General features: G+C 59.8%; 1 protein-coding gene and 1 long non-coding RNA gene across 4 annotated transcripts; one reads left to right on the top strand and one right to left on the bottom strand.

Annotated features, from left to right (window-relative positions):
- Positions 1-116: 116 nt before the first annotated feature.
- CLK3 (CDC like kinase 3) lies at positions 117-14165 on the bottom strand. Of its 3 annotated transcripts, none has more exons than XM_086711218.1 (13): positions 14014-14165; positions 10405-10556; positions 9571-9787; positions 7636-7732; positions 7292-7358; positions 4843-4959; positions 3975-4141; positions 2682-2776; positions 2462-2591; positions 2135-2217; positions 1641-1720; positions 1252-1342; positions 117-612 (listed from the first exon to the last, which is right to left on the bottom strand). In XM_086711218.1, the coding sequence occupies exons 2-13, from the start codon at positions 10554-10556 to the stop codon at positions 436-438; spliced, it is 1473 nt and encodes a 490-aa protein (XP_086567344.1). In that variant the 5' UTR covers positions 14014-14165; the 3' UTR covers positions 117-435. The 3 variants fall into 3 exon arrangements, with proteins under 3 accessions (XP_086567344.1, XP_025774950.2, XP_086567345.1); XM_025919165.2 differs by having other exon boundaries at positions 13966-14058; XM_086711219.1 differs by lacking the exon at positions 14014-14165 and having other exon boundaries at positions 7636-7928; positions 9539-9787.
- Positions 11216-22363, top strand: LOC147580330 (uncharacterized). Its single transcript, XR_015252805.1, has 3 exons — positions 11216-13698; positions 15873-17978; positions 19565-22363. It is a non-coding gene; the product is annotated as an uncharacterized LOC147580330 (long non-coding RNA).
- Positions 22364-24626: the final 2263 nt, after the last annotated feature.

Here is a 24626-nt window from a genome sequence, read left to right as displayed (position 1 = left end):
CCAGCAGGTTCCCCCCACTTCTGAGGCTCTTCTTCTGGGCCCAGAGGGACCCCTGGCTTCTGTCTTTCCACTGGCTAGCCCTTCCGTGCCCAGTTCACACTTAGCTCTCCACAAGCTGAACTGCTAAGAAAGACTTTATTAATCAGGTAGGGGGAGGAGAAGGCAAGGAGCCTGGAGACGGACACACCGGTACCAGGGGTTACAAACAGTAAGAAACACTTTATTATAACTTTACAACATATAAATAGCTTGGGTCAAATCTGTGCTTTCTGGCAGCCGGGTATCAAGTCCCCTCCCCTGCGGGCTCCTGCCTTCCTTCACATTGCACTGTTCGTTTGGTGGCTCTGGCCCTGGGGCCCGGTGGTGGTGGAGGTTGGAGAAGAGGGGCCGGGCAGCCCAGTCCCGCTCTCCATCGCACGTGGTGGCCTGCGTCTGTCATCTGCTTGGGTTGCGGCTGGTGTGGAAGGACCGCTCCTCGGGGGTCAGGCCGGCAAAGAAGGGGTGCAGCAGGGCCTCCGCCAGTGTGATGCGCTGGGCAGGGTCGAATTCTAACATCCTCCTCATCAGGTCAAACAGCTGCACGTGCTCCAAGGAGTCCTGGAGCATGTAACTCTGCTCAGGAACACAAGGTGCCTCAGTGTGACGGCAGGGTTGTGGGAAGCCTCGCTGCGGGGGTCAAGGAGGCAGTGACGCCTCCCCGGAGGACTACGTCTCCCCTCCTGGACAGTGAGCAGCTCCTTTCCTCTCATGCCCGTGTAGAGCGTTTTGCTCTGAACTTGTCAGGCTGCTGGGCTGCTTGCTGGCTTGGTGCCTCTGCCCCCACATGCAAAGTCCTGACAGGTGGGTAGAAATCACCTCTGCAGAATTCGCTTGTCCGAGCACCAAATGCAGTTGCCAGAGGCTTCCGGGCCGTGTCTACATGTCCCCTCCCCCTCCCCTCCGTCCTGCCTAGTTCTTCCCAAAACTGAGAGGAGAGAGGGACAGGAGGCAACAAGGTTTCTGACATCTGGCTCTTCTGCTGTTCCCCAATTACGTCCATAGCCACCCTCCGGGGAAGGGGTAGGGCTCAGGACCCCCCTGGGGCAGTTTGCATGAAGCCCCGTGCTGGCGCCCAGCAGCCTCGGGTGCGGCCCCAGGCAGAGCCCGGGCGAGGAGGCCGCCTTTAGCAGCCTGGCCTGTCTCTGCTGTGTGTCTGCCTGGTGCCTTGGGTCTCCCTGGCCTGAGGGGAGCTGGGGGAAGCCAGAAACTGACCTTCAGAGGTTTGCAGTTCTCCTTCACATACCGGCCATCAGAGCTGTTCTCATCCCAAACCAGGCCCCCCTTGTAGAAATATTTCTGCTTCCTGAAAGTGAGGGAAAGGTCAAGCGGTAGGGGTGGGGAAGGGGCCACAAGTCTCGGGTGGGGGTTGGGGTAGACCGCGGCACTCTGGGAACGGCAGCAAAGCCAGGTGGGGGTCGGGGTTCCTAGCCGGCCTGACCCAGCAGGGCAAGCGGTCCGCCGAGTCTCTCGGTGTGTACGGCCGGGAAGGCCGCTGTGAGCCCGGAGGAGCCAGGCTGTCCCGGAAAGACAGGCTCGTGACCCACTGCCAAGACCCGAAAGGCCCCAGAGGCCAGCCCCGAGGGCGCTACCCGGCTCCTTACCTGGTACGGTGGATCATGTGCGATGGGATGGGCCCCAGGATCTTCTCCATCATCACTAAATGTTCTCGGTTCTCGTGGGTCTATTGGAAGGTCGTGGATAGAGCAAGCAGGGGTCAGTACCAGCCTCAGAGAAAATAAGGGACAGAAAAGATGGGCAGGTGCCCTCCCTGCCCCGGGAGAGGCAAATCCACCAGTGGAACAGCAGCCCCGGTCTGTGACCCGGCGGCAGCCTGCCAGCCTGTTCCCTCAGGGTCAGGCTCACACCCCTCAGCCTTTCGGTGGACTCATCCATCACCACACACCTCTTCCCAAAACGTGCCCCGCCTGGGCCCATCTCTGCCCTTCGCTCCTCCTGCCCTGGCCCTCCATCCCGAGGCTGAGCACCAGACTCCCCGACTGGTGGGTGGTTGAATTGAAGGGCTCCCCGCACCAGCCCCGCCACTTGCCAGGGGAGCAGCGCGCGGGGCAGTGCGGTGACGCGGGATGGGCCTCACCTGGAAGAGGGTGAAGCCCCGGTAGTACTCAAAGAGGATGCAGCCAATGCTCCAGACGTCACAGGGCTGGGCCCAGCCCAGCTCTGAAAGCCAAGATGGGGAGAAACCATGAGATTCAGCCCTGTGCTCCCAGCCGAGAGGTCAAAGGGCAGCGGCCACTCCGGCTGGCAGGACTCTTGCCTCAACAGGAAACGCTTTCTCAGGAAGGCCAAGTCGGCAACCGCAGTGACTCTAGCATCGGTCCCTGGTGGCGGGCACTGTCTCTATCCGTACCCTCCCCCAACGGCTGTCCACTGGATCAGGGCCGGGGGCTGTACAGTCACTCACCAAGGATCACCTCAGGTGGGCGATAGTGACGGGTGGCCACGATGGTCGTGTGATGCTCATGGTCAAAGGTGGCACTGCCGAAGTCAGCTACTCGGATGCTGGTGTTCTTCACTGACTTCTCCTCACAGCTCTGACAGGCAAGGGGGGCGAGCCAGGTCAGGAGTCCGTGCCATGGGCGGCCCACCCCAGAGCACAGCCATGGCCTCACCCTGACCGATACCTTGTGCTCATTGTAGAGGGTTTCAAACTCAGAATTCACAAACAAGATGTTCTCTGGCTTCAAGTCTGTGTGGGTCAGTTGGTTTTCATGTAGAACTGAGAGAGCGGGAGGAAAAAAGCAGAAACTTGAGAACCCTGGCCGCCTCTCTGGTCCTCCTGCCAGCTCCGGGCCGGCTCCCTCCTCCACAACCGGCCCGCCAGAGCCTTGCCCACCCCTAACCTCAGCAGCGGGCCAAGGGATACCAGACTGTGTCCACACCGGCTTCCCTCTCCACAGTCCTCTGTGCTTGGGGCCTTGGAAGGTCCTGACACTCTATGAGAGGGGCAGAGGAGACTTTTCCCACTTAGAAAACCTCCCTTCACCTCCTCTGTGGGGGCCTGGCCTCCTGAGCCTCTCTCACCAAAGCTGCAGCACCAGCCCTGGCATGGGTCCCTCTTCCCAGCGCAGCTACGCGATCTGCAGGGCCCGGGGCAAAATGAAAACGCAGGTCCCTTGATTCAAAAGTCATTAAGAATGTCAAGATGGCGGGAACAACGTTCAACTAACCACGGGGCCACCCGTGAAGCACAACCTAGGCCTGAGCGGACATACCTACCATTTCCTCCGGCCCTTGCCCCACCAACGGTGGCACCCGCCACCTCTCACTTTCTGGCTCCAGACCCCCTTCAGCACGCTGTGACCCACTTCTCCCCAGCACGGGCCCCTCTCTTCTTCAGAGTGAGTTTCAGCATGTGCCGGGCTCTGGGCCCTCACTGCGCCGCTCACCTTGCTTGGAGTCTCCGTCCCCGTCCCCACCATCTGTGCGGACCGCATACAGCCTAGCCCTAGGCCTGTCTACCTCCTCTCTGAGGAGCCTCTGTCCTGCGCTGCCCACAAATCCTGCAGTGCTGAGCACGTGTGCCACCAAAGAGGCTCTTAAAGGCTGGCGGGCAGATGGGATGCGATGGCCAGACAGAGGGTGTCCGTGTGGGCAGCGCCTGGGGGTGGGATCTGCCAGGGCAGGCTTTGACCTTTCATCCTCTGCAGGAAGGTGAGAAGGTACTAGTAGCCGAACTGATTACAGCCGCTCTCCTTCCTTCCCGAGTGCCTGTGGCACAGGTGGGCTCAGGAGGCCCCTGGAGGGGACTGAAGCTCCTCCCATCCTCCCAGAGATTCCCACCTGAAGGCTTTTCAACTAAAGGGGCCCTGGTGTCTCTCAGACCCCGTAGAATGGCGTGCTGGTGTGAACGGGGGAGCGTAAGACCGCCGGGCGACTTTGCCACCCCACATGCCCCGTGAAGTGTGGTCACTTACATCTAAGGGCGTGGCAGAGCTGGTAGGCCATGTGCCGGACGTGTGGTAGGGGGTAAGGCTGGAAGTTATTCTCCTTCAGGAACTCAAAGGTGTTCTTGCCCAGGAGCTCAAAGGCGATGCACATGTGACCGTGAAAGTTGAACCAGTCAGACATCAAGACACACAGGCTAGAGAAGGACGATGGGTGGGGCTCAGGCTCTGCTGGAGGGCGGGGGCTGGCTCCCCGTCCCTCCCTCAGGTGAAGCCAGTCCCCACTCCGGGCCACTGGGGCACGTCTCCCCAACAGAAGTCCCCCAGACCAGCTCAGGGCAAGGACTAAAGTTCTGTTGCTGTAGGGGGAATTCTGGTCCTAGGTGTTCTGCCCCATCTATTATGACCTGGGCATAATCCCTACACCTCAGAGAGTGTTGGCATCACACACTTTTTCCAGCTCCCTTAAACGAGCTTCTCAAGTCTGCAGGGCTCAGCGCAGTGCTCATGGGAGAGGAGCTGCTTAGCCTGTGTGTGTGGAGGTGGCTCTCCTTCAGAGCTCTCTGACCATGCCAGAGCCCCAACGGCTTCAGGCGTGTGTCTTGTCTACACCTGCCGTGACCCCCAAGATCCCTATTCACAGAAGTGGGCTTGGGGGACTGCCTGGGAACACAGAAATGTTTGGGGTGGAGGCTGGACTGAAATCCAAAGGCTCCTTTGGCGAGACTCCCTGGCCCAGCTCCCCTGGCTCTGGGAACTGGGAGCTGGGAACTGGGAGCTGGGAGCAGGCCCGGGGCCAGTGAGAGGACATGGCTCTGCCCCCGGGTCTAGGCAGCCGGGGCCGGAGGGGACGCCATCCCCACTGAAGGCTTCCCTCCTGCTCCCGGCCGACACTCACAATTTGTTCTCTTTGTCCTTCTCCTTGATTTTTTTGAGAACATTGATTTCTAGTCGGGCGGCCTCCCGGTACTTGCCCACGTTGCGGATGATCTTCAGGGCAACCTGAGACTTCCCTCTGGGACCAGGGAAGGAAGTGCAAGTTCTTGTGAGAAGCGCCCCGGCCCGTCCCCCCACCCCCACCCCCACCTGGCACCTCCTGGCAAATACCATCCAGGACTCCAGGAACAGGGCCTGCTCTGAAGACAGCAGACACCGGACGCCCCTGCCACCCAGGTGACACCAGACCTCTACTCTCCCCTGGCATCTGTGAGTTAGCGCTCTTGGCATCCGTGCCAGCCTAGGCTTATCTGATGTCAGCCAGCTGCCAGCAACCAGCAACCAGAGGGCAGTGGGCAGAGGAGCAGAGGCCTAGCCCACGGACCAGCACCAGCTCACTCAGTAACCCAACCTGTAGGCCCGTCAGCCCTGACCCTGGCCAGGCCATCCCACCCAGAACTTTCTTGCAGCACCTCCTGACCTTCCTAATAAGCACATCTCCAAACAGCTCCCCCTGGGGTGGGGGTTCTAGGGGGGGACGAAGCCTTGGCAAGAAGGTTAAGGGTGCCAGTGGAAGGGCGCCCCGGGGAGCACCTCATTGGGAGCCCCAGGATCACTCCCTTTACCACACTCCCTGCAGCCCCACCAGCCTGCCTACCAACCAGCCACAACATTTCTCAGAGACCACCGAGCGCCAGGAGTCCTCTTTGGTGTCCAGTGAGGATTTTAACAATTCCTGCCCTGCATTTCCCAGCCCCCAGCCCTGCCCCGCAGGCCGCCTGCAGGATGCCAGCAGAGCAGACCTGCTGAGATTTGGCGGCCGGGCCCAATGGCTATCAGGGAGGGACAGCCAGACTTCAGAGGCCTGGTGGGGGACGGGAGTGACACAGCCCTGGTCCACAAGGACGTGACCCCGTGAGGTGTCTGGGAGGCTGGCCATGGTGCCTAAGGAAAGTCTCCCTGGCCCCAGGGCAGAGGCATGTTCTGGAGAACACCCGGTTTTTCTCTCCCTATCCCGTTTTCCTGGATTTCCAGGGCAGGGAAGGACCTCAGAGGAAAGGCTACCCTGCTCCAGGCTCCTAGAACAGGACCCCTCAATGGCATTCTCCTCTTCAACACAGGGAGCTCATCATTTCCACAGGCAGCCAGCATTAGGGCTGGAGGGCTCTGGGGATAAGGCCCTTCCCTTTGCTGAGCTGGAGGTCACCTCCTCATAACACCCCCACTGGCCAACTCCCTTTGGAGCCCCTAGAAGTTCCCTGAGCCTTGTGCCTGCCCGTTAGGGACTTGGCTCAGTTTCCCTCTGGCTGCTCAGAATGCCACAGCCCAGAGAGCTCAGCTGCACCCACGTGCCACAGCTCTCAGATCTGCCACATGTCTCTCTGGCCAGTGTGGTCTACCCATCCCTAGGCCCACTGGTTCCAGCCCTGACCTTTTGGGCCCTGCTGGGTCCAAGGGGTGTTTAAACAGGAACTGGGAGCCCAGGGAGGTTTCCTCGCAGTCACCGTCACCACCTTATTGGGGACGACAGGGCTAACTGGACTGCTGGCTCTAACTGTCCTTTCCGAGCTCCCCGTGTGGTGGTTCTTGGTGCCAGCCCTCAACAACTGGGGGTACAGGTAAACCCCGAGTGCGTCTCTTCACCTCTAACACCGTGGAAGGGTCGGGACAGGTGGCACATGGCTCAAGTGAGACAGCATGGACACGGGCACTCTGTAGCCAGCGCACCAAACCAAAGAGAGTGCCATTAAGGGAGGTCACGGGCTCCAGGGAGGTGGCCTCCCAGCCTAAGGTAAGAGTTCTGGCCTTGAGGAACGGCAAAGGGACGAGAGCGTTTCCCTGTTCAGCCTAGAAGGCGGCAAGGTTCCCCCGAAGCACCCGAACACACACAGGTATACCCCCAACTCTATCTGAGCACACTCAGAGGGACCCGCAATCAACCCTGGCCACCTCCGGGGAGGCAACGGCCTGTGACGTAAGAGAGCCCAGGTCTCTCTCGACTGGGACGTGCGTGGCCTCTCAGGCAGGCCTCCGAGGGTGGGGGCCTCCGAGGGTAGGGGCGCAGCAGTATGTCAACCCCCCCGCCAGGCCCAAACCCTAAAAGAGATCGCAAGACGCGGCCCCAGACCACGTAAGGGCCAGGCCTTGGCCCTGCTCCAACACCCACCACCACGGCCCTGGGGACGTGGGGCAACGCGGGCAGCCCCGCTCACTGGCCGGCACTACCTGGGCAGGGATGCACGTGCCTGCGGAACCCCAGGAATGTCTCCCGACCTTCAGGGATCAGAAGAACCCCAACACGTGCAGGTCAGCACCCTGCTATGGTGCTACCCTTCAAAAAGCAAAAGGAGAAACCGATCGCCGCCACCCTCAGGAGCCCCAGGCTAGCTCTTCCCAGGAGGAAGGCTCACCTGGCGTGGTCCAAGCACTCCACCACCTTGCCAAAGGTGCCTTCACCCAGGTTCCCCACGATCTCATCTAGGAGAGAAAAGAAGCAGGGCGTGAGGGTCTGGAGGGCAGAGGGTCGGCAGCTCCTGCAAGTTCACAGCATTCAAATTCTCAAAAACAAAAAAGGTTTCTCTCTCACTGCTACACTCTTAAAAACAGAAGTTGCTAGCGTCTGTGTCATTCAGGCAATTACTGGTGGCCCCGCTAAGGCGCCACGCGCAATAGAGGCCCCTCCGGGCAGGAGAGGTCTCGTCTAACAAGGGGGGTAGAAAGTAGAGAGGTAAAGTTTTACGAAAGGTGGCTGTACATCGCTCTTGGAGCCAATCGCCGATCCGGCACACCAGGTGGCCCTCCTTGTCATCTTCCACACTCCGGCTGCTGCGCTTACTGCTCTGTTGGCTTCTCTGCATGCACCGCCCCCCGAAACGCCATCCGACCAATCGCATGGTAGGCGGTTCCGATTGACAGATTGAGGTGTCAGTCAAAGGCAGAGGTGGAGACGGTGAGGAGCCGGTGGGTTGGTTGGTTGGATTTTCCAGATCCCAGCATTTCATAAGGCACACAGCATATATAACGATAGGGATATTGCAAGGGACACGTCAAGACACAAACTGACTTCAAAAACAGAAAAGTAAAAACAGCTACAGGTATGTAAAGAAAACTCGGACATTATCTAAGAGAAGGGCGCCGCAAACGCTCAGAAAGACGACCAGCCTCTGCTGCCGGGGGGCCGGGCCACGCAGAGAGCCACAGCCCGACTCCCTTCTCCACTGAGTGTCCCCCTCCCGGGCCCTCCCGTGATGGCTCCGGCCGGGACGAAGACGCAGCGAGAACGGCGCAAGAAGGTGGCTGGCTCAGCCCGGGTCCGATCGTCCAGCGTGGGTGGCAGCTGCAGAACGCCCAGCCCGTCCTTGCCTGCCTCTGTTTGCACACACAGCCCTGCACGTGCCCGACAGCTGCCACTCAGAGCCAAGCTGCTACCTGCCCCCAGCCGCATCCGAGGCCAGACTTCACATCGCCACCAGAAATGGCCTTCTGTCAGCAGCCCTTGTGCCACCGGCCTCGAGCGGGGAAGGAGCCCGGGATCCTCTGGGCCAGCCGGCCTCCTACCACGATGGCCCGCACAGGCCCCAAGCCAGCTCCTGCCCTGACACCCGTGATACTCACAGGCCAGGCCATCCTGAGCCTCGTGATGACAGAAGGCACCAAAAAGAGAAGCAGCAGAGCCACAGACCCGCACCGCCATCTGCAGCGGCGTGTGGCAGTGTGCGGGAGGCCACCAGGCCACGCAAGGCACCTGCAGTCAACCCTCAACCCGTGGCCACTCAAGGAAGTCCGGGAAAGCTGTGCAGAGAAGATGCCTGGCTGCCTGTCCTCCGCCACTACTCCTCAGGCCGGCGGGAGGGAAGAGGGGTGGGGAGGAGAAGAGAAGACAGCACGTAACCTGAGAGACACACGAGTGGCCTTCCTTGCAGGGGCCCAAGTGCCGCAGGGGCTCCCAGTCTCGGCAGAGAGCTATACAACCTCCATGCTAAGAACACCGCCAGGCCCCGCTCTTGGCATGCGGCCCGCGAGCAGACAAAGCCTGGGGCTGCGGGCCTTTCTGCCATTTCTTCCGGTGCGCGATCACACAGGCAGCCCGTCCCCCTCATCCTGACCGCCTCTCACAGGAAGAGGCTGGTCTGAAGAGGGCCTGGCTGGAGGTCGGAGGGGAAGCTCCCGGTCTGAGCTGACTGACAGGCAGACGTCCCCTACCCGCGGGCACTCCAGCCTCCAGGCCTTTCAGGAGGGGTGTTGAGACGAGACCGAGGAGGTGGGTGCCGTGCACACCAGTCAGAACACGCGGCTGCACGTGCGGGCAATCTCTGGGTGGGAAGGACCAGGCCACGCAGCTCCAGACCGGCAACCCTATCAGGTTCTCTACGTGTCCCTAGCCACTCGCACCATGTGGCCTGTGCCTGGAGCCGTGTGGAGACATAGACAGGCCGGGGGCCAGCCAGCGCCGGAACCAGAGCCCCTATCACTGCCACTGCCAGCGGGCCAGAAGACAGAGGAGCCGGGCCTGCTGCTCAGCCCTGCACCTGGACCAGACAACACACACACACGCACACGCACACGCGCACACACACCAAATGCGCGTGCACGGGGCTGGCAGTACTCACCCACACCAGCCAGCCTGAGAGAAGGCTAGAAACAGGTGAGGCCTTTAAGCCCCAGCCGGCACACTCTGGCCACCACTCACCGAGGAGGCGCTGCTACAAGACCTGGTGCGGCGTTTGTGGCAGTGGTGGGCGTGCTTGCGGGTCCGGTACGGCTCCCTCTCCCGCGACCGCCGACGATGATGGGAACGGGAAGATCCATAGCAGTCCTCTCCAAAGGATGGGCTCCGCTCTTCACACCGGTATGTGTCACTGTCGCGGCGCTCCCGGTATCTCCTCTGGTAGGGCAGGCGGTCGTGGCTGCCAGGAGGGGGACGAAGACACTGGTGAGACGGGGACCTTCCTCCCACCGGCCAGGTTTCTGCTTCTGGGCCAAAGGCATGTGAGGAGACCCCTACACAGAGCTCACAGGGGCAGCCTGTTGGAGCTGAGGGGAGGGGAGAGAGGGTGTATGTGCGAAGTCCAGCCTCCAGAACCTTGGCCGCTGGTGGCAACTCTCCAGTGCAGGCGGCAGGGCACCAGGGCAGGTGAGCAGCGAGAGGGCTTCGGAGCGTCCGAGCGCCCCAGAACTCCCTGTGGCTGCTAAGACAGGGCAAAGGGACCAACCTCTGGAAAGGACAAAAACTGTGTTCCTAACCCCATCGAGGAAGGCTCAGGGGTCAGCAGGGAAGATGCTGGCTTTGAAAATGGGGGGACGTGGCTGGAGAAAAAAAGGCTCAAGGATAGAGAAAGGGGCAGCAAGGACGGCAGCGAATACGGAGGCCCAGAAACGCATGAGGTCAGGGGCAGTAAGCAAGGTGCCGCAGGGCAGAGGCGGCAGGCAGCTGATGGGACCCAGGGCTGCCACACGCCTCCAGGCCGTCTCGCTGGTCCCAGTGAGGGAAGGAGCCCTTTCCTCCCACCTAATCCCCTGTCACCTTCTGGACCGAGATCTCCGGGGCGGAGGCTCCCTTCGAGACGGATACCGCAGCCTCCCTTCGTGCTCCCGACTGTAAGACCTCCTCCTCTTCCATCGGTAGCTCAGGTACGGGTCTGGCTCAGGGGAGCGGTATCGCTTACAGTGATGCATCTAGGCCACAAGGAACAGAGAGCCCTGCTAAACACGCAGCCAGCCACCTCTAGCCACAGGGCTGCTCAGGAAGCCTAGAAGCTCCTGAAGAAGAGGCCCATTGTTCTGTTTGGGGGCAGCCCCTCCCAGGGGTTTATGAAGTGAAGAAGAACTCTGAGGTCACACTGGTCAAACAGCAGACAATGGGCAACACCCTTCTCCACCAGTGAACAAACAAACAGCTGCCTCCCCAGCACAGCACCGTCGTCCTGAACACTCGGGGCACCAGGGGAGCCAGCACAGGTGCGGAGATAGAATGTGGATTGGGGGGGGTGGGTAGGGGGTGATGGTGAGCACCATCACAGGAGATCAAGGCCAGGGAGAAAGGAGAGCCTCCTGGGTTCAATTCCCTCCTGTCTGTGGGGTTGTATGAAGCGACTGGTCTGCAAGCCAGAGGCCAGAGTCAAAGGGCTGTTGGCAGGAAGCCAACACACAGGAGCAAAGGGTGAAAGCCCTCAAGTTTAAAGCCAAGTTGCCTGGCTGAAACCCTGAACTGGACCCCACTCAAGGGAGCAAAGACCACACGCCAGTGGGAGGAGCCATAGGCAGAGACAAGAAGACCAGCCCTTGGAGAAGGAGGTGCATAGGGTCTCTCCAACATTCCCTAGGCCATCTGAGGGTCTGGCCAGCCCCTGCTGCTGCTCTACGCTCTGTCTCAGCACCAGTAAATGATGCCAGCATCCTCAGGGCATCCAAGTTTCTTGCCCAAGGCCCCTCAGGCCACCTGTGGTGCCATGCTAAGCAGCGCCTCCCCTCTAACTGTACCACTACTGCCCCCTTCCAGATTCCCTGTTCCAGTACCTTCTCCTGTGCTCATCTCAGGAGTAGCCGGAGGGCTGAGTGCCTGGCACGCTTGTGAGCTTGGAGTGGCAGGCCAAAAGGGCCCCACCTCACTATCCCTGTTCCGCAGGGACTTAAATCCACCACAGGAAATTGCCAGGCTAGATCAGACACCAGCTGGGAAAGATGGATGTGCGAGAGCAGCTCCCTGTTCCACCCACACCCAAAACTCTGACATTGGCTCCATTGGAAGGCTGGCCCAGAGACCGTGGCCAGCCTTCCTCCCAACCCTTTATTTGGCCTTAGCCAACCTCCAATGGTGGTCAGTCCTGGGCTTGCCTGACTAAGCACATTTGGACAAACCCACTGCGGCTGCCCGATCTCCTGAGAAGGGTCTATCAGGAGAGCAGAATGCAACCGCTCCCCTTGGATGAGCAGGGCAGCAAGGCATATCTGACTAAAGCCCCAGAAGCTTCTCCATGATCCTGAGAAAGTCACTGCCCTCGATCTCCCCCCCAGCAGGTTTCTTCTCCTATCCACCTGGAAGCCCAGGGCGCAGCAACTCTTAGAGGTAAATACTATGTAAAATTACCAGCAGCTCCCCCAAGCTTAAACTGCTGTTCTGTTTTGATCAGGTGACTAATGTTTCACTGCTTTCCTGCAATCACCCTGGGTCAGGTGCCCAAATTATGGAATGAAGGCAGCATCTCACACCTCACTGAGTGACACGGAAGATGCTCCAGTGGCCAGGCAGAGGTCTGCCCATCCTCGCTGGGTGGACAAGGCGCCAGAGCTGGAGGAGGGACGTGGTTTGGTCTGCACCAGGCCAAAGACTCCCTCCTGAGACCTAGAGGATTCTTAGGTCTGTGCGTGTTCATGTTAGTAGACCGAGCACAGGTTCAGAGTCAGACAGATGTCAGGCTGAATCCTGACACTGTGCCACTTCTAGCTGTGTGCCTTCAGGCAAGTTAACAAACTACTCTGACCTTCAACGTCCTCTTGCAACAAGGGGATAGTAATTTCTTACAGGGCTCTGCAAGGATTAAATCATGCCACTTCTTTAACATGCCTAGCACATGCCTTCAGGTCAAATGCTTTACTGAAGTCAACTTTTTCGTAAAAAAAAAAAAAAAAAGTTCAAGGTAACACCTCTGGGTCTATGTTAAATGCCTTAGGGCATAAAGGATTTTTTTTCCTCCCCAAGACCCTTCCTCAAGGAGAGAGCGAGCTCTGGGTAGAAAACCCTGAACTAGATCCCAGTGCTGCCACTTACTGGCCTTGTGACCTTACATAAGTCACTCTAGGCCTCGGTTACCATACCTGAAAATTGGAGATAACACCTCCCAGCCAACTTGGCAAAGGAGATGACAGGTATGAGAGCTATTAAGTACCACATAAAGTAATCACAGCAGAGATAACTTCTCCCTTAACACATTCTGAGCAGCTGAAATTTTGGAAATACCAGATATCCCTCATTATCTTCCTAGTCAGGGCTCTAGGTCCCATTTCTCATCAATTACCTCTGATTCTCTGAAACGCCAGCCTATGGATTATTTAAAGAGGTTAAGGGTCACAATTATGTTCAGGAAGGCTCTACTCTTACACAAAGAAGAAAGAGATAACGTAAAGGAAACCAGGCCAAGGATGCCAGCTTTTCTCTAAGCATAGGCCTAGTCGGCTTCTCATTTGCTGTTCCTGGCCAGAGAACTGGGTTGACGAGAAGAGCAGCCAGCCAGGTCAGCGTCTGCCCTCCCGGTTCCCAGCCACTCCAGCGCCCCATGGTTATTTTTGGCTGACGCTGCCCCACCACTGCAACCTCAAACCTGCCACCTTACAAGTCGCCACCACCGGGTGAAACGCTCCTCCTTTTCAAGGGCATGGAGGAGGGAAGCTGGAAGATCGCCAACTCCGCCTCGACGGGGGCCTGGCTCAGGCAACTCCCACCCCAGGTCCACACCAGGGCACCCGCACCCGGAACTAAAGCACACAGGGACTCCCGGACCAGGGAGCAGCCCGGGCATTTGTACTGTCAACTTGGGCTGGCCCCTCCCCCGGGCTGGAGCGGCTCCATCATCACAACAAAACGCGTTGGAGGCCCGCGGCTCTCGCTCGCGTCCCTTCCAGACGTGCCCTGGGTCTTAGAGACCTGAGCCCCTTCCCCCATAACCGCCGCCAGTGGTGGCCAGGGGAGACTCCGGGGGCAGGCGGATGGCCAGCCTGAGCCAGAATCAAACTCCAGGCCGTGCGGGGAGGAGGAGTCTACAGACCCAGCCTCGAGCCAAGGGTATGGGAGGGGTCTGAAGGCCCCTCCAGGCTCTCCCAGGTAGGACCCCGACCCCATTCCACGGGAGGTGCAGGGCCGAAACTGAATCCCTGCAGGGGCCTCAGAGGCAGCTCAGATTCCGACACCGCGGGATCCAGAGGTTGGGGTCTGTGGTGACCGCCCCTCCGGGGGAGAAGCGGCGGGTCAGGGGTGAGAGGTCGGGGCCGCGGCCAGAGGCGGGCCGAGGAGGAGAAAGAAAGAGAGTAGGCCGAGACCGAACCGGCAACTCGGGGACCCGTACCCAGCACGTCCTCTTCACCAACTCACCCCCCGCCGCTGCCGCCGCCGCCGTCGCGGGCCCGGGCCCACACTCACCGTCTCCCAGGATCCGGCTGCGGCTAGGCCCCACTCCCCGCTCCGAGCGCCTCTTCCGCTTCCGGCTCCGGCCTCCGCCCGCGGCGGCCCCGCCCCTCGCGTGACGCAGCCATCCCCAGTCCTCGCTCGACCTCGATCGGTGGTCTGGTCGCTCTAGCCCCCGACTCGAAGGCTCTGGAGGACCCGTCTTCGCCGCCCCGGTCCAGGCGACAGCAGTGGAGACTGGTTCCGGGAGGGCAGAGGGGACGTCCCCGACTGCGGCCCGCCCCCCGCCGTGTCGCGACGCACGTAGGCCCCAGGACTCCGCAAGGGTGCCGTCCCGCGCTGCGGGCTTTGGGAGCCCCGACCCGGCCGGGGATCGTGCCTGCTTCTCGGACCCGACCCCCACCCCCCCGTGCCCGCCAACCCTTTCCGCGCGGAGAAGCGGGCATTGTTGCGCTGACGCCTCAGTGAAAATCGGACGGGCCTTGAGCGCCCGCCTGGCCCCGGGACCCCGGAGGGCGCCAGAGATGACGGAAGTCTGTGTCCCGAGGTTCAGGAAGGCGGTCGCGACTCTCGGTTTTGTGGAAGAAGCAAATGAGACCTTATTCTTTGTGTGTGGCGGGGGGGAGGTTAAAGACATGCGGCACGCCCACATTCCCATGTGCATGCAGAGCAGATTCGCGGAAGATACCCGAGAGCCACGTCGGCGGGGCTTCTGGAGGCACGGGGTCTGGGGGAAAGGGAGTCTCGTTCTCCCTGAGCGGCGCAGTGAGCGGACTCGCAGTGTGTCTCCGCTTAATAGACCCCCGCCAGAGGAAAGCCCGCGCCCGGCCGCGGCCAAGCCCCGCTGGCCTTTTTTTGCGAATCACTCGACGCCCCCTTTGGCCGAGGTCGCGAGGACAGGATCGCTGAAGCCCCTCCCACCCGCTACCCCGCCCCTGGTGGGGACGACGAGACCCCACTTTTCCACGGGAGAAAAACCGAGGTGTGGTCCTTTGTGGAGACCTCACGGTTTGTGAGAGTTCGCGCCCCAGGGCCCTCGCTAGCGTCGTCCGGCTAAGCGGGAGGCTGCGGCCCCTCACTGCCCCCACCCCACGCCAGGGCCCGAACGGCACGATGCCCCGCCCCTCCCGGGACGGCTCTGTGAGGGCGGGCCGCCCGCCTTCTCGCCTCCAGGCCGCGCCCACTCCCCAATGAGGGCTGGGCACGCCCCTGATGCGAGGCGTCGTGCCCCCGCCCCCGCAGGCGCCGTGCTTGCGGAGCCACCCCTCCCAGAGGCGCGGTGCTTCACCTCGCCTTCTGTCTCTGGCGTTCCCTTAAACTGACGGCGTGGCTCGAGGGGCTGCTTAATTCCCCCAATTCTATGTTAGATGCTCTCCCGTCCCCCATCCGAAGTAAACAACCGAAGCTAGGGGAAAACGGGAGGCTTGCTACGCTAACGCAGCCTCAAGAACGGCTCCCGGTCCCCTTCCAACCAAAGGCACCCGCCCCCCAATACAGAAATTCAGGAGGTGCTTCGATTGTGCTGTGGGTGACCGAGAGCCTTGCTGTCCCCATTCCCTTAGAATTCTGCCTCAGGGCTGGAGGCAATGAGTTGCCATTCTTGCCCGGCCCCCGTGCTTGGCCACAGGCCGCGGCCACACCAGCCTGCTTTCATCTGGGGTTTCATCCACTCACACGAGGTGAGTGGACTCTGTGTCTCCTCCCCGCATCGCGTCGCGTTGCCCGCGTTTTCCAAGGCTTCCGGAAGCCAGGACCGCGTGGGCCGCTGAGGGTGGAGGAGCTGAGAGGGGAACTCCCGTCTCCAGCCCTGCCCTGGGAGCCAGGTTCTTCAGGGTTAAGCCGGCCCATCTTCCCACCATCCCTTTCCATATTAGGAACCCAGGAGCCCTGCCTCCCAGTAAGGAAGCCAATCCCATTTTCTGAAGTGGAACAGGAGCCATCTCCCAGCCCCTTCTCCAAAATCTGCAGTTCAGTAGCTGTCCGTGCCTCAGATTCTACCATCAGAGCTTCATTTTTTTCATTAGGGCTTGTCTTTTTGTTCCTGAAAGAAATCACACCTAGAAGAAAAAGGGGCAGAGTATCAGGCACTTGGAAAAAGATCTGACCTGAGGTGAAGTAAAGGTAACTCTCCCACCCCCAGCCCTCTCACCTCTTCCCTCCAAGGCTGAGATTTTGGGAACTCGCCTGGGGAGCTCAAGCGAGCGGGCCGTCTCCAGGAGCCTTGCTCCATGCCTTTCCAGCAACCTTGTTCCACATCCTCTGACCTTCAAGGACCAGCCTCTTTCCCCAGGCCTCTACCCTTGTGGGCACCAAGTCTTTTTCCGTGTGGGCTGAGAACTGCAGCCTGGTTCAAAGGCCCCAGGGAAATGCCCCTGCCCTGTGCCGTGCTGCCAGCCACCTGACACCCCCAGCAATCTTGCCCCTCTTGATGTCCCTTTTGCCCTGCTGGGCTCCTAGCTCAGCGTGCTGCCCCCTCCAGGCCCCAGCTCCTCTGATCCCCTCCTTGTCCTGCCCACCCTGACTACCACATCCATCTTTGTCTTCTCTGGGGCTGTTAATTCATCTTTGAGCCTCGGCTGTAGGGTCACCTGTCTGGAAAGCCTTCCTGGGTGCTCCAAGGGGGAGTCAGGCTCCCCTTCCCTGCGCTCCCACAGCACTGAGGGCCGTGCCTTCCGCTGCACAGGCTCTGCAAGTTCAACATCTGGTCTGTGCCACTCCCTACTCCGGCAGACCACGAGCCCTTCCACGACCAAGCCAGGCAGAGTTCGGGTTCTCAGGGGGCGCTGGGGGCTACCGTGGGGAGCGCCTGTTTTTAGTGGGAAGACAGAGCACCCAGCCGGAGGGGAGTTGTGGGTGCTCCCCAGGGCCTGGGAGAGCGGGGCGGTGGCCAGTCCTCATGGTCCATTTTGGAGAGGAAATGTGGAGAGACAGCTCCGGAGGGGCTGCAAGAATGTGGGTCTGGAGACGGGAGAGGAGAGCGGCAAGGTGTCTGAGGGGAGAGGGCTGGTGGGTGGTAGTGCCATCCTGAACAGGGGGCGGGTCTGGGAATGTGAGGAGTGAGCAAGTCACTTAGGGGGTGGGGGAGCTCAGCCCAGTGACGCTGTCCTCAGTGAGCACCTTCTCCCTGTGCCTGCACAGAGCTGGGGCAGGGTGCCTGGTGCCCAGGGGTGTGGGTAGAGAGACAGTGCTAGGATTCTGAAGCCCAAACCCTGGAGGTGAAGTGGGTGGGCATAAGGACAAGTGGAGTGTGCAGCCGCTATCAACCCCACGAGGCCCCTTAACCAAACTGGTGGGGCTTAGGGCTCAGGGCCCCCACCTTACAGCTGAGGCTATAGAAGCCAAAGAGGGCACTGAAGCAGTAATTTGGCTTAAGGGCTCTGACCCCCACGTTAGAGCTAAACTACCATGTCCCCCAGATGTTCCCCTGTCCCCTACCATTTCCAGACTCCCACACTGGGAAGGGGAGCAGCAGGGGTGGGGGAGTGCGGGCCCAGTTCACAGTGGACTCCCTTCATGACCTTGGGGCAACGGGTGAGCCCTTCTGAGCTTCAGCTCCCCCTGCCCAAGATGGAGAGCGCCAGATGAGCTTGGTTGTTTAGCAAGTGGCCAGGCCGTGGTCAGCATCACAGTTCATAGAAGCTGTTGGAACGGAAAACTTCAGGGGGGCTGAGGCTGGTGTTTATTTGTAGTCTGAATCATCAGGGAAAAGTCGAGGCCAAGTGGTTGGGGTTGACAGGTTTAGGTGCATGTTCAGCCCCGGAGCCTCAGTTTCCATGTCTGAAGAGGGGTCTCAGAAGCTGATGCTCTGGGAAGGCAGGACTGCCCCAACTCCAGGGCTTCCCATCTGTGCTGCTCTCAGGACCCACACTGAGGCAGAGCCCCGTGGACCTGATGCCTGGCCCCTTCTGCTCTCCCTGGCACTCCCGTCACTTCTGGCCACTGGACTGTGCCTGCTCACCAAGCCCCACTGAAGGGTGCAAGTGAGTGTGGGGAAGGTGGGCACAGCAGCCCCTGAGGCCCAAGCCGAGGCTGGGCTCCTCTTTCCTGGCAGGTGCTCAGACAGAGCCCTGGAGCAGGACTGGAGGCCGTCAGAGAAGGACCTGCGGGTGTGGCTGGCAGAGTGCATCTGGCAGTGTTGGCTGACCACCTGTGGACGGCGCTGGAGGCCCTATTGGGCGAGCACAGGCGCCACAGATGCAGGGATGCGAGCTGGGACTCTGCAGGGCCCTGTGTGAGCTCCTCACTCTGGGGCACAGAGTGAGGTTCCCGTTCTTCTCTCCCTGGTCTTCCTTGCTTCTCTGCAGGCCCAGGGAGAACCCCTGAGCTACAAAATCCTCTTCCCAGGCCGAGAGCTCTAGAATGCTCCGGGCTGGTTGCCCACATCTGGGGTCAGGTTCTCAGGAAGGCTTGTCAAGGTCTGGGGCATCCAAACGAAACAGGAATCGAGTCCCCAGCAGAGCTTCTGTGAATAGTGTCATTTCTGTGATGGCGCCCCTGGAGGTGTGCAGTGCATTATCTGGTGTGGCTGGGGGCACTGGATTGGAGGCAAAGGAAGGGCCAGGGTCCCCGTGACACCCACCCACCCCCCGGCCAGAGAGAGTCAGAGGGAGGGAGGCGGCTGGTTTCAGCTCAGTGGATAGAAAAGTTTCCAAGGCCCAGTTGCCCCTGGCGAAAGCTGCAATCCCCAGGGAGTGAGGAAGGTGAAGGCTCATGCAAGTTGAAGATTCTAGGGGAGGCCCCCAGAACCCCTGTCCCATGTGGGCAGCACCACACTGTGATGGCCTAGGCTCCTAAGCTTTTAGTCACCGGGGGTCTCAGCCCACAGCTGACCCTCCTAGAGCTCCTGCTCCCTACCATGCTGGGGGTGACCCTGGGGACCCACCTGTCTGCTCCTGCCTCCCACTCTCTAGCATTCCATGACAGCATCCCTCCTCCTTTTGCTGGAGCTCCAAAGCCATCAGTAGCTAGTGTGGAGGAGTGCTGTATCAGGTCCAGCTGGAGGTGGGGGGTTACGTGTCTGGAGCCTATAGTGGTAACAGCAGCCCCTCAGAGCTGTGGGGCACAGTCCCAGGTGTACAAGCCAGGACTCGGGTCTGTGCTGGGCTAGCAGCCGGGCCCTTGGTGGGGCTTATCGCAGCGGTGGAGCAGGCAGGGCCTTGTGGAGTCTGCCTGCTTTATCAAAATCTACAGACACTGCCGTGCCTGGGGACAGGGATGGCCCTCTGCAGGGGCTCTGTGTTGCCTTCAGCCCTCCTGGCAACAGGTGGAAAGCTCCCTGGCCCACCTGGCGCAGGAGAGGCACCAGCTGCAGGGATCCCAGAGACAGGAGTGGAGGCCAGACCGGGACACACAAGACAGGTCAGGGTGCCCGGTTATGGGTGAAGGGCATGGTGGCAGAGGACGGGCAAGATCGTGCTACTGCAGACGGAAATGGAAAAAGCCCAGCCGTGTTTGGACCAGAGGAGCCAAGGGCCCCGTGGGCCAGAGCCCTTCTCTAAGTGGGTGCCTGGCAGGGCGCTGAACACCGGCCCTGCCTTCTACTTCATTCTTTGGTCTTCATTCTTAGAGCAGCAGCTGGCAGAGGAGGGCAGTGCGAAGATTTCTGTTCAGTTCCCTCCCCGTCAACATTTGGGAAGATGCTGCCATCACCCGGCCTACTCCCCTCCGGGTCCAGATGGGAAAACAAAGCCATCTTTGTAGGGAAGAACTTGTTCAGGCTCCAGACAGTGTGGTCTGGAGGCTGTGAGGAGACCTCAGGATCCTGGACCGAATGTACCTGCAGGAGATGCTGGTGTCAGGCCTGCAGGGCCAGGAGCTGAGCTGCGATGGGGACAGGGCCCGGGCACTTTAGGGCCCGGATGATGTCTTGATGGGGGCAGCCGAGACCCCTGCCCAGGCTCAGGATATAGCCTTCCTGCAGGAGCAGCTGTTGATCCTTGGGTCAGGTGGCCCAAGACAGCTGGCAGGATCACGCCCCCCGCCCCCCAGGGAATCCAGGGCACCAGCTGAGCCAGCCTGTGCCCACCTATACCAGGGGGGCAGAGAACCAGGGGATTCTAGGCCCTGACCTTGGGGATTCCAAAGTTGGATGAGGGGCCTAGGGACACCATGGAAAAGAGAATGCCCAGGAGGGACAGATTGGAGCAGGGCCTCCACACAATGCAACTCCAGCGTGCACCGTTCCCACTGTGGCCCCAGAAGGTGCCCTTTGGTGGTACGCAGCCTGCCTTAACCCGTCTGGTCCAGATTGAAAGCTTGGGGTTTGGAGAAGTCCCTTGGGGGCTGGGGAGGTCAGAGGAGGCCTCTTGGAAGAGTTGAGTCCCAGAGGATGAGGGAAAAAAGGGCTCTGGGAGAGGGTAAAGGCCTGGTGGCTAGCCTGAGCAGACCGATCCCAGCCAGGTGAGCCCCACAGTCCGGTTGGAGGCCGAGCCATGAGTGGGGGGAAGGGGGGGTCTTCACAAGTGAACAGGAGACTCTCAGAAGAGCTGGGCAGAACCCCCGGTGACCAGTGGTCTGCTTAGAGCAGCCTAGAGGCTGGTCTCCACAGCCTCTAGGAGAGCACATACGGTGTCAGAGGGCCCCATGCAGGCCCTGGGGGCAGAGCACCAGGGCTGCGTGCGGAGAGGGTGGTGTGGCGAGCAGCACTGGGGGTGCCCCCCGGAGGCCTGGCAAGTAGCCACTCAGGCCCACCCTCAGATCGTCTCACACTGGGTGAGATGGCCCTGTGGGCAGGAGGCGGGCCAGCCTCTGTCCCCAAATCCTGAATCATGTGGCCAAATTCCCAGATTCCCTTCCCTGGGTATTAACATTCCTGGGTGTCCCATTCTGGCCCTTTAAGGGGAGCACGGGGGAAATCTTTCAGCTTCCACAAGTCCTGTCTCTGCCACGTATGGCCAAACCTTTCCTGCTGGCCCAGGGCCAGGCTGGGGGGAGGCAAGATGACCTTAGCTGCTGGGCTCAAGTCAGGATGCTTGGGAGTGGAAGTGCCCAGGACAGAGGGCTCTGTGTGTGTAGGGGCCACAGAGGAGGCGTCTCTGCCCCAGTCCCCATCCCAGCCAGTAAGACACCGTGAGGACGTCCATGCAACTTGGAAAGAAACCATTGAAAATGGGTTGGGGCGATCTGGGGCCCATACTGTGTCCATTTCTACTAACACACTCTAGGTCCAGGAGGTGCCAGTGCCCCTAAGGAAAGAGCTAGAAAAGGAAGAATCACATCCCAGGCTTCAAGAGAAGGTGGCTGAGTGCTGGAAGGCACGCTGGCACCAGGTGGTAGTTGCCCTGAAATTTAAAGAACTGCAGAGACCCCAGACAGAGACCGAGGCCTGGTCTCCCCAGGTGGGTGCTCTCTGCCCACCTTCCTCTCCCTCCCCACGTGCCCCCTCTCCTCGTTCTCTTCCCCACTGCCCAGTCTTTCCTACTGCGAGCCATTTAGTGTCTTTCTGCTCTTAGGCCGCCCACTAGCTTTATCCTACACTTCCTTCCCTTCTCCTGCTTCCTCCTCATTACGCTCCACCCATCCATCCTTCTTTCCATTCCCCCGTTCATCCAGCATACCTTCCCTGAACATCTACTACATGTCTGGCCCTCTTCTGTGTGCAGGAGAACCAAAGTCAGATCAGACCACTCCTCGTCCCCAAAAGCTTATGGTTTGGGGCCACACAGTCCTCAAGTGGGCAATTACAATTTAATACGTCTGATGAGGAGAGGGGCACCTTGGTGGCTCAGTTGGTTGAGCATCTGATTCTTGGTTTCGGCTCAGGTCATGATCATGGTTTGTGGGTTCAAGCCCCACGTCAGGCTCTATGCTGACAGCACGGAGCCTGCTTGGGATTCTCTCTCTCTCTCTCTCTCTCTCTCTCTCTCTGCCTCTCCCCTGCTTGCTCTCTCTCTTCCTCTCTCAAAAATAAATACATCAACATTTAAAAATATATGTCTGGGGCGCCGGAGTGGCTCAATTGGTTAAGCGTCCAACTTCGGCTCAGGTCATGATCTCGCAGTCCGTGAGTTTGAGCCCCGCGTCGGGCTCTGTGTTGACAGCTCAGCCTGGAGGCGGCTTAAGATTCTGTGTCTCCCTCTCTCTTTGACCCTCCCCCACTCACGCTCTGTCTCTCTCTCTCTCTCTCAAAAATAAACATTAAAAAAAATTTTTTAGGGGCACCTGGGTGGCTCAGTTGGTTGAGCATCCAACTTCGGCTCAGGTTGTAATCTCATGGTTCATGAGTTCGAGCCCCGCATTGGGCTCTGTGCTGACAGCGTGGAGCCTGGAACCTGCTTCAGATTCTGTGTTTCCCTCTCTCTCTCTGCCCCTCCCCTGCTCACACTCTGTCTTTCTCTCTCAAAAATAAACATTAAAAAAAACATTAAAAAAATATATATGCCTGATGAGGGGAAAGGCGTTGTAGGAGTTGGGGAGGGGGGCAGCAGATAGGTAAATCCTCCCGATTGAAGGGGTTTCTGAGCCTCTGAACCATCCCTGAAGGATGAACTGGGCATCCTCAGTGAAAGAATGAAGGGCACTTCAGCAAGAGAGAGGGGCGCATGCAGAGGCCCAGAGAGGACAGATGTGGAGGTGGCAGAGTGAGAACAGTCCCTGACCCAGATGAGGAGTAGAGAGGGCAAGGGGGTGAATGGTGGAACGGGGGCCAGGGCAAGGGCTTGGGTGTCCTGGGCCGTGTCCACCAGACTTCGAGTCCAGTTTGGTGATGGCCTCCTCCCAGCCAGTGTCCTCCCTCAGTGTCTAGGGCAAACGTGTACATGCACAAGCAGATAGACTGGTGGACACTCCCTCCCCCCCACCAGGATACACGCGAAACACTCACCCAGAGACACGCACATGTTCCCAGATGTGCGCACACGGACACAGACAGAGTCAGCAAGGAGGCGGCCTGGAGGCCCAGGGATGTGGAGCTGCAGGGACCCAGGAGGGGGGTCCTGCTGTGCCGCAGTGGGGCTCGTCTGCGTGAGATGAAGGAGCGTGAGAGCGGGTCTCAGCAGCAGTGCTTAGCTGGCCTTGAGCTTCACGAAAGGTGGAGTTGGTCTAAATCGGTGTCTCAAACTGGGGCCCAGAGCTTTGCTCCGAGAGGGCTGTTAGCTCCTCAAGGAAGCAGATTTGCAGTGATTGTCTGCAACTGTGCATTTGTACAGAAAGAAATCTCAGTTTTTGTCTGTTTATCAACCCAGACCCCTGTGGGTTGGAGGTTGTCTCCTCAGGGCCTGGAGAGACACTACTCTTTATGGGGTGTGCACCCCAGTCAGGACGGGGGCCTGCGGGCGGACAACGCCGGCGAGAAAGCGTGGTGACTGAGGGCTGGGACCTCTGGGCAGATTCAGGTGCCGGGAAGGAAGTGGTGCGGAGCGAGCCCTGCGAAAGCAACATGCAAATGACCCGTAAACCAGTGTCAGTTTGGGCCCCAACCGGAGGGCCTTCCAGTCCTTAGCTTCTCGGGGACTGCCCAGGCCATTTCTCTCTCCCCAGTCCCCAGGGAGGCCCGGCCTGGACTCACCTTCTGTGAGCAAGTGGTGCCCCAGGCCCTGCGCCTGTCCAGGAAGAGTGATCTAGAATTCCACCCTGGGCCGTGGGCAGGGGTCCTCTGGGGAGCAGGGCCCGGGGCTCTCAGGGAAACTGGGCAACATCTGGCTGGCAGGAGGGTGCGAGGGCCTCCCGGGGCCCCCGGCGCTCTCCACCTACAGTCTCATCCCCGACCTCAAGCTCCTTCCACCCTGACCCTCTCCCGGTCTCTATCTCAGTCTCTCTTCCTCTGCGCCAGCCCAGGATTCTGTGCTCTGCACCGTCCCCAGATCAGTGGTTAAGACCGTGGGCCCCAGAGCCGGAGTACTGGGCTCCAATCCTGCCTCCGCAGTGTACTTGCTACGTGACCTCGGGCAAGTTACTCTACCTCTCTGGGCCTCATCTGTAAGGAAGAAACCCCCAAACCAAGAACAGTTACGGTTCTCCCCCATCCGCTAAGAGGGGTAAACTGGACACGCATGTAGAAGGCTCAGAGCAGTGTCGGCATGCAGCCAGGAAATGTTCGCTCCTGTTGCCACGCACTTCATGCTGCTTGCTGGCGTGGCCGCTTGGAAGCGAAAATCCCCTTTTCCAACCGGGGATCCACCGGGGCTCCATGTCACTCGCCCTCTGGCAGTCTGCCAGGGCTGCCAGAGCAAAGTACCGCAAACCAGGGGGCTTCGGCAGCAGATACTTCCTGTCTCACAGCTCTGGAGGCTGGAAGTCTGAGCTCCAGGTGCCGCAGGGGTGGTTCCCCCTGAGGGGGGGATTCTGTTCCTGCCTCTCCCCAGGCTTCTGGTGGCTGCTGGCAGTCCCCGATGTTCCTTGGCTTACGGACGCATCACCCCAGCCTCTGCCTCCATGTGCACAGGGTGCTCTCCCTGGGCACATGTTTGTGTCCAAATTTCCCTTTTGTAAGAACACCAGCCAGATGAGATCAGAGCTCTCTCCAATTACCTCTGTAAAGACCTTATCTCTAAGGTCACATTCTGACGTACTAGGGGTTAGAACACAAACATAGCTTATACCTCCCAATTTGCATCCTGCTACCTTCCTGTCGGGTAGGTTGGGTAGGACTTGGGATCTCGGGGACCCAGCTGTTCCGTCTTCTCTTTCCC

This window comes from Puma concolor, chromosome B3 (genome assembly GCF_028749965.1).
Source record: "Puma concolor isolate L17-30 chromosome B3, mPumCon1.1.hap2, whole genome shotgun sequence".
NCBI classification, from domain to species: Eukaryota; Metazoa; Chordata; class Mammalia; order Carnivora; family Felidae; genus Puma; species Puma concolor.
Note: the sequence above shows the minus strand (reverse complement) of the source record. Positions and strands in the feature narration are given on the sequence as shown.

What these genes read in the sequence shown, in the direction of transcription:
- CLK3 (XM_086711219.1), bottom strand. Translation starts at nt 10,556, where the DNA reads ATGCATCACTGTAAGCGATACCGCTCCCCTGAGCCAGACCCGTACCTG. An exon ending in CAGAGTGTGCCGGCTGGGGC is followed by an intron (nt 7,929 to 9,538) that starts TTAAAGGCCTCA and finishes GTTTGTGTCTTG; the next exon opens with ACGTGTCCCTTGCAATATCC. An exon ending in AGAACTGCAAACCTCTGAAG is followed by an intron (nt 613 to 1,251) that starts GTCAGTTTCTGG and finishes GTTCCTGAGCAG; the next exon opens with AGTTACATGCTCCAGGACTC.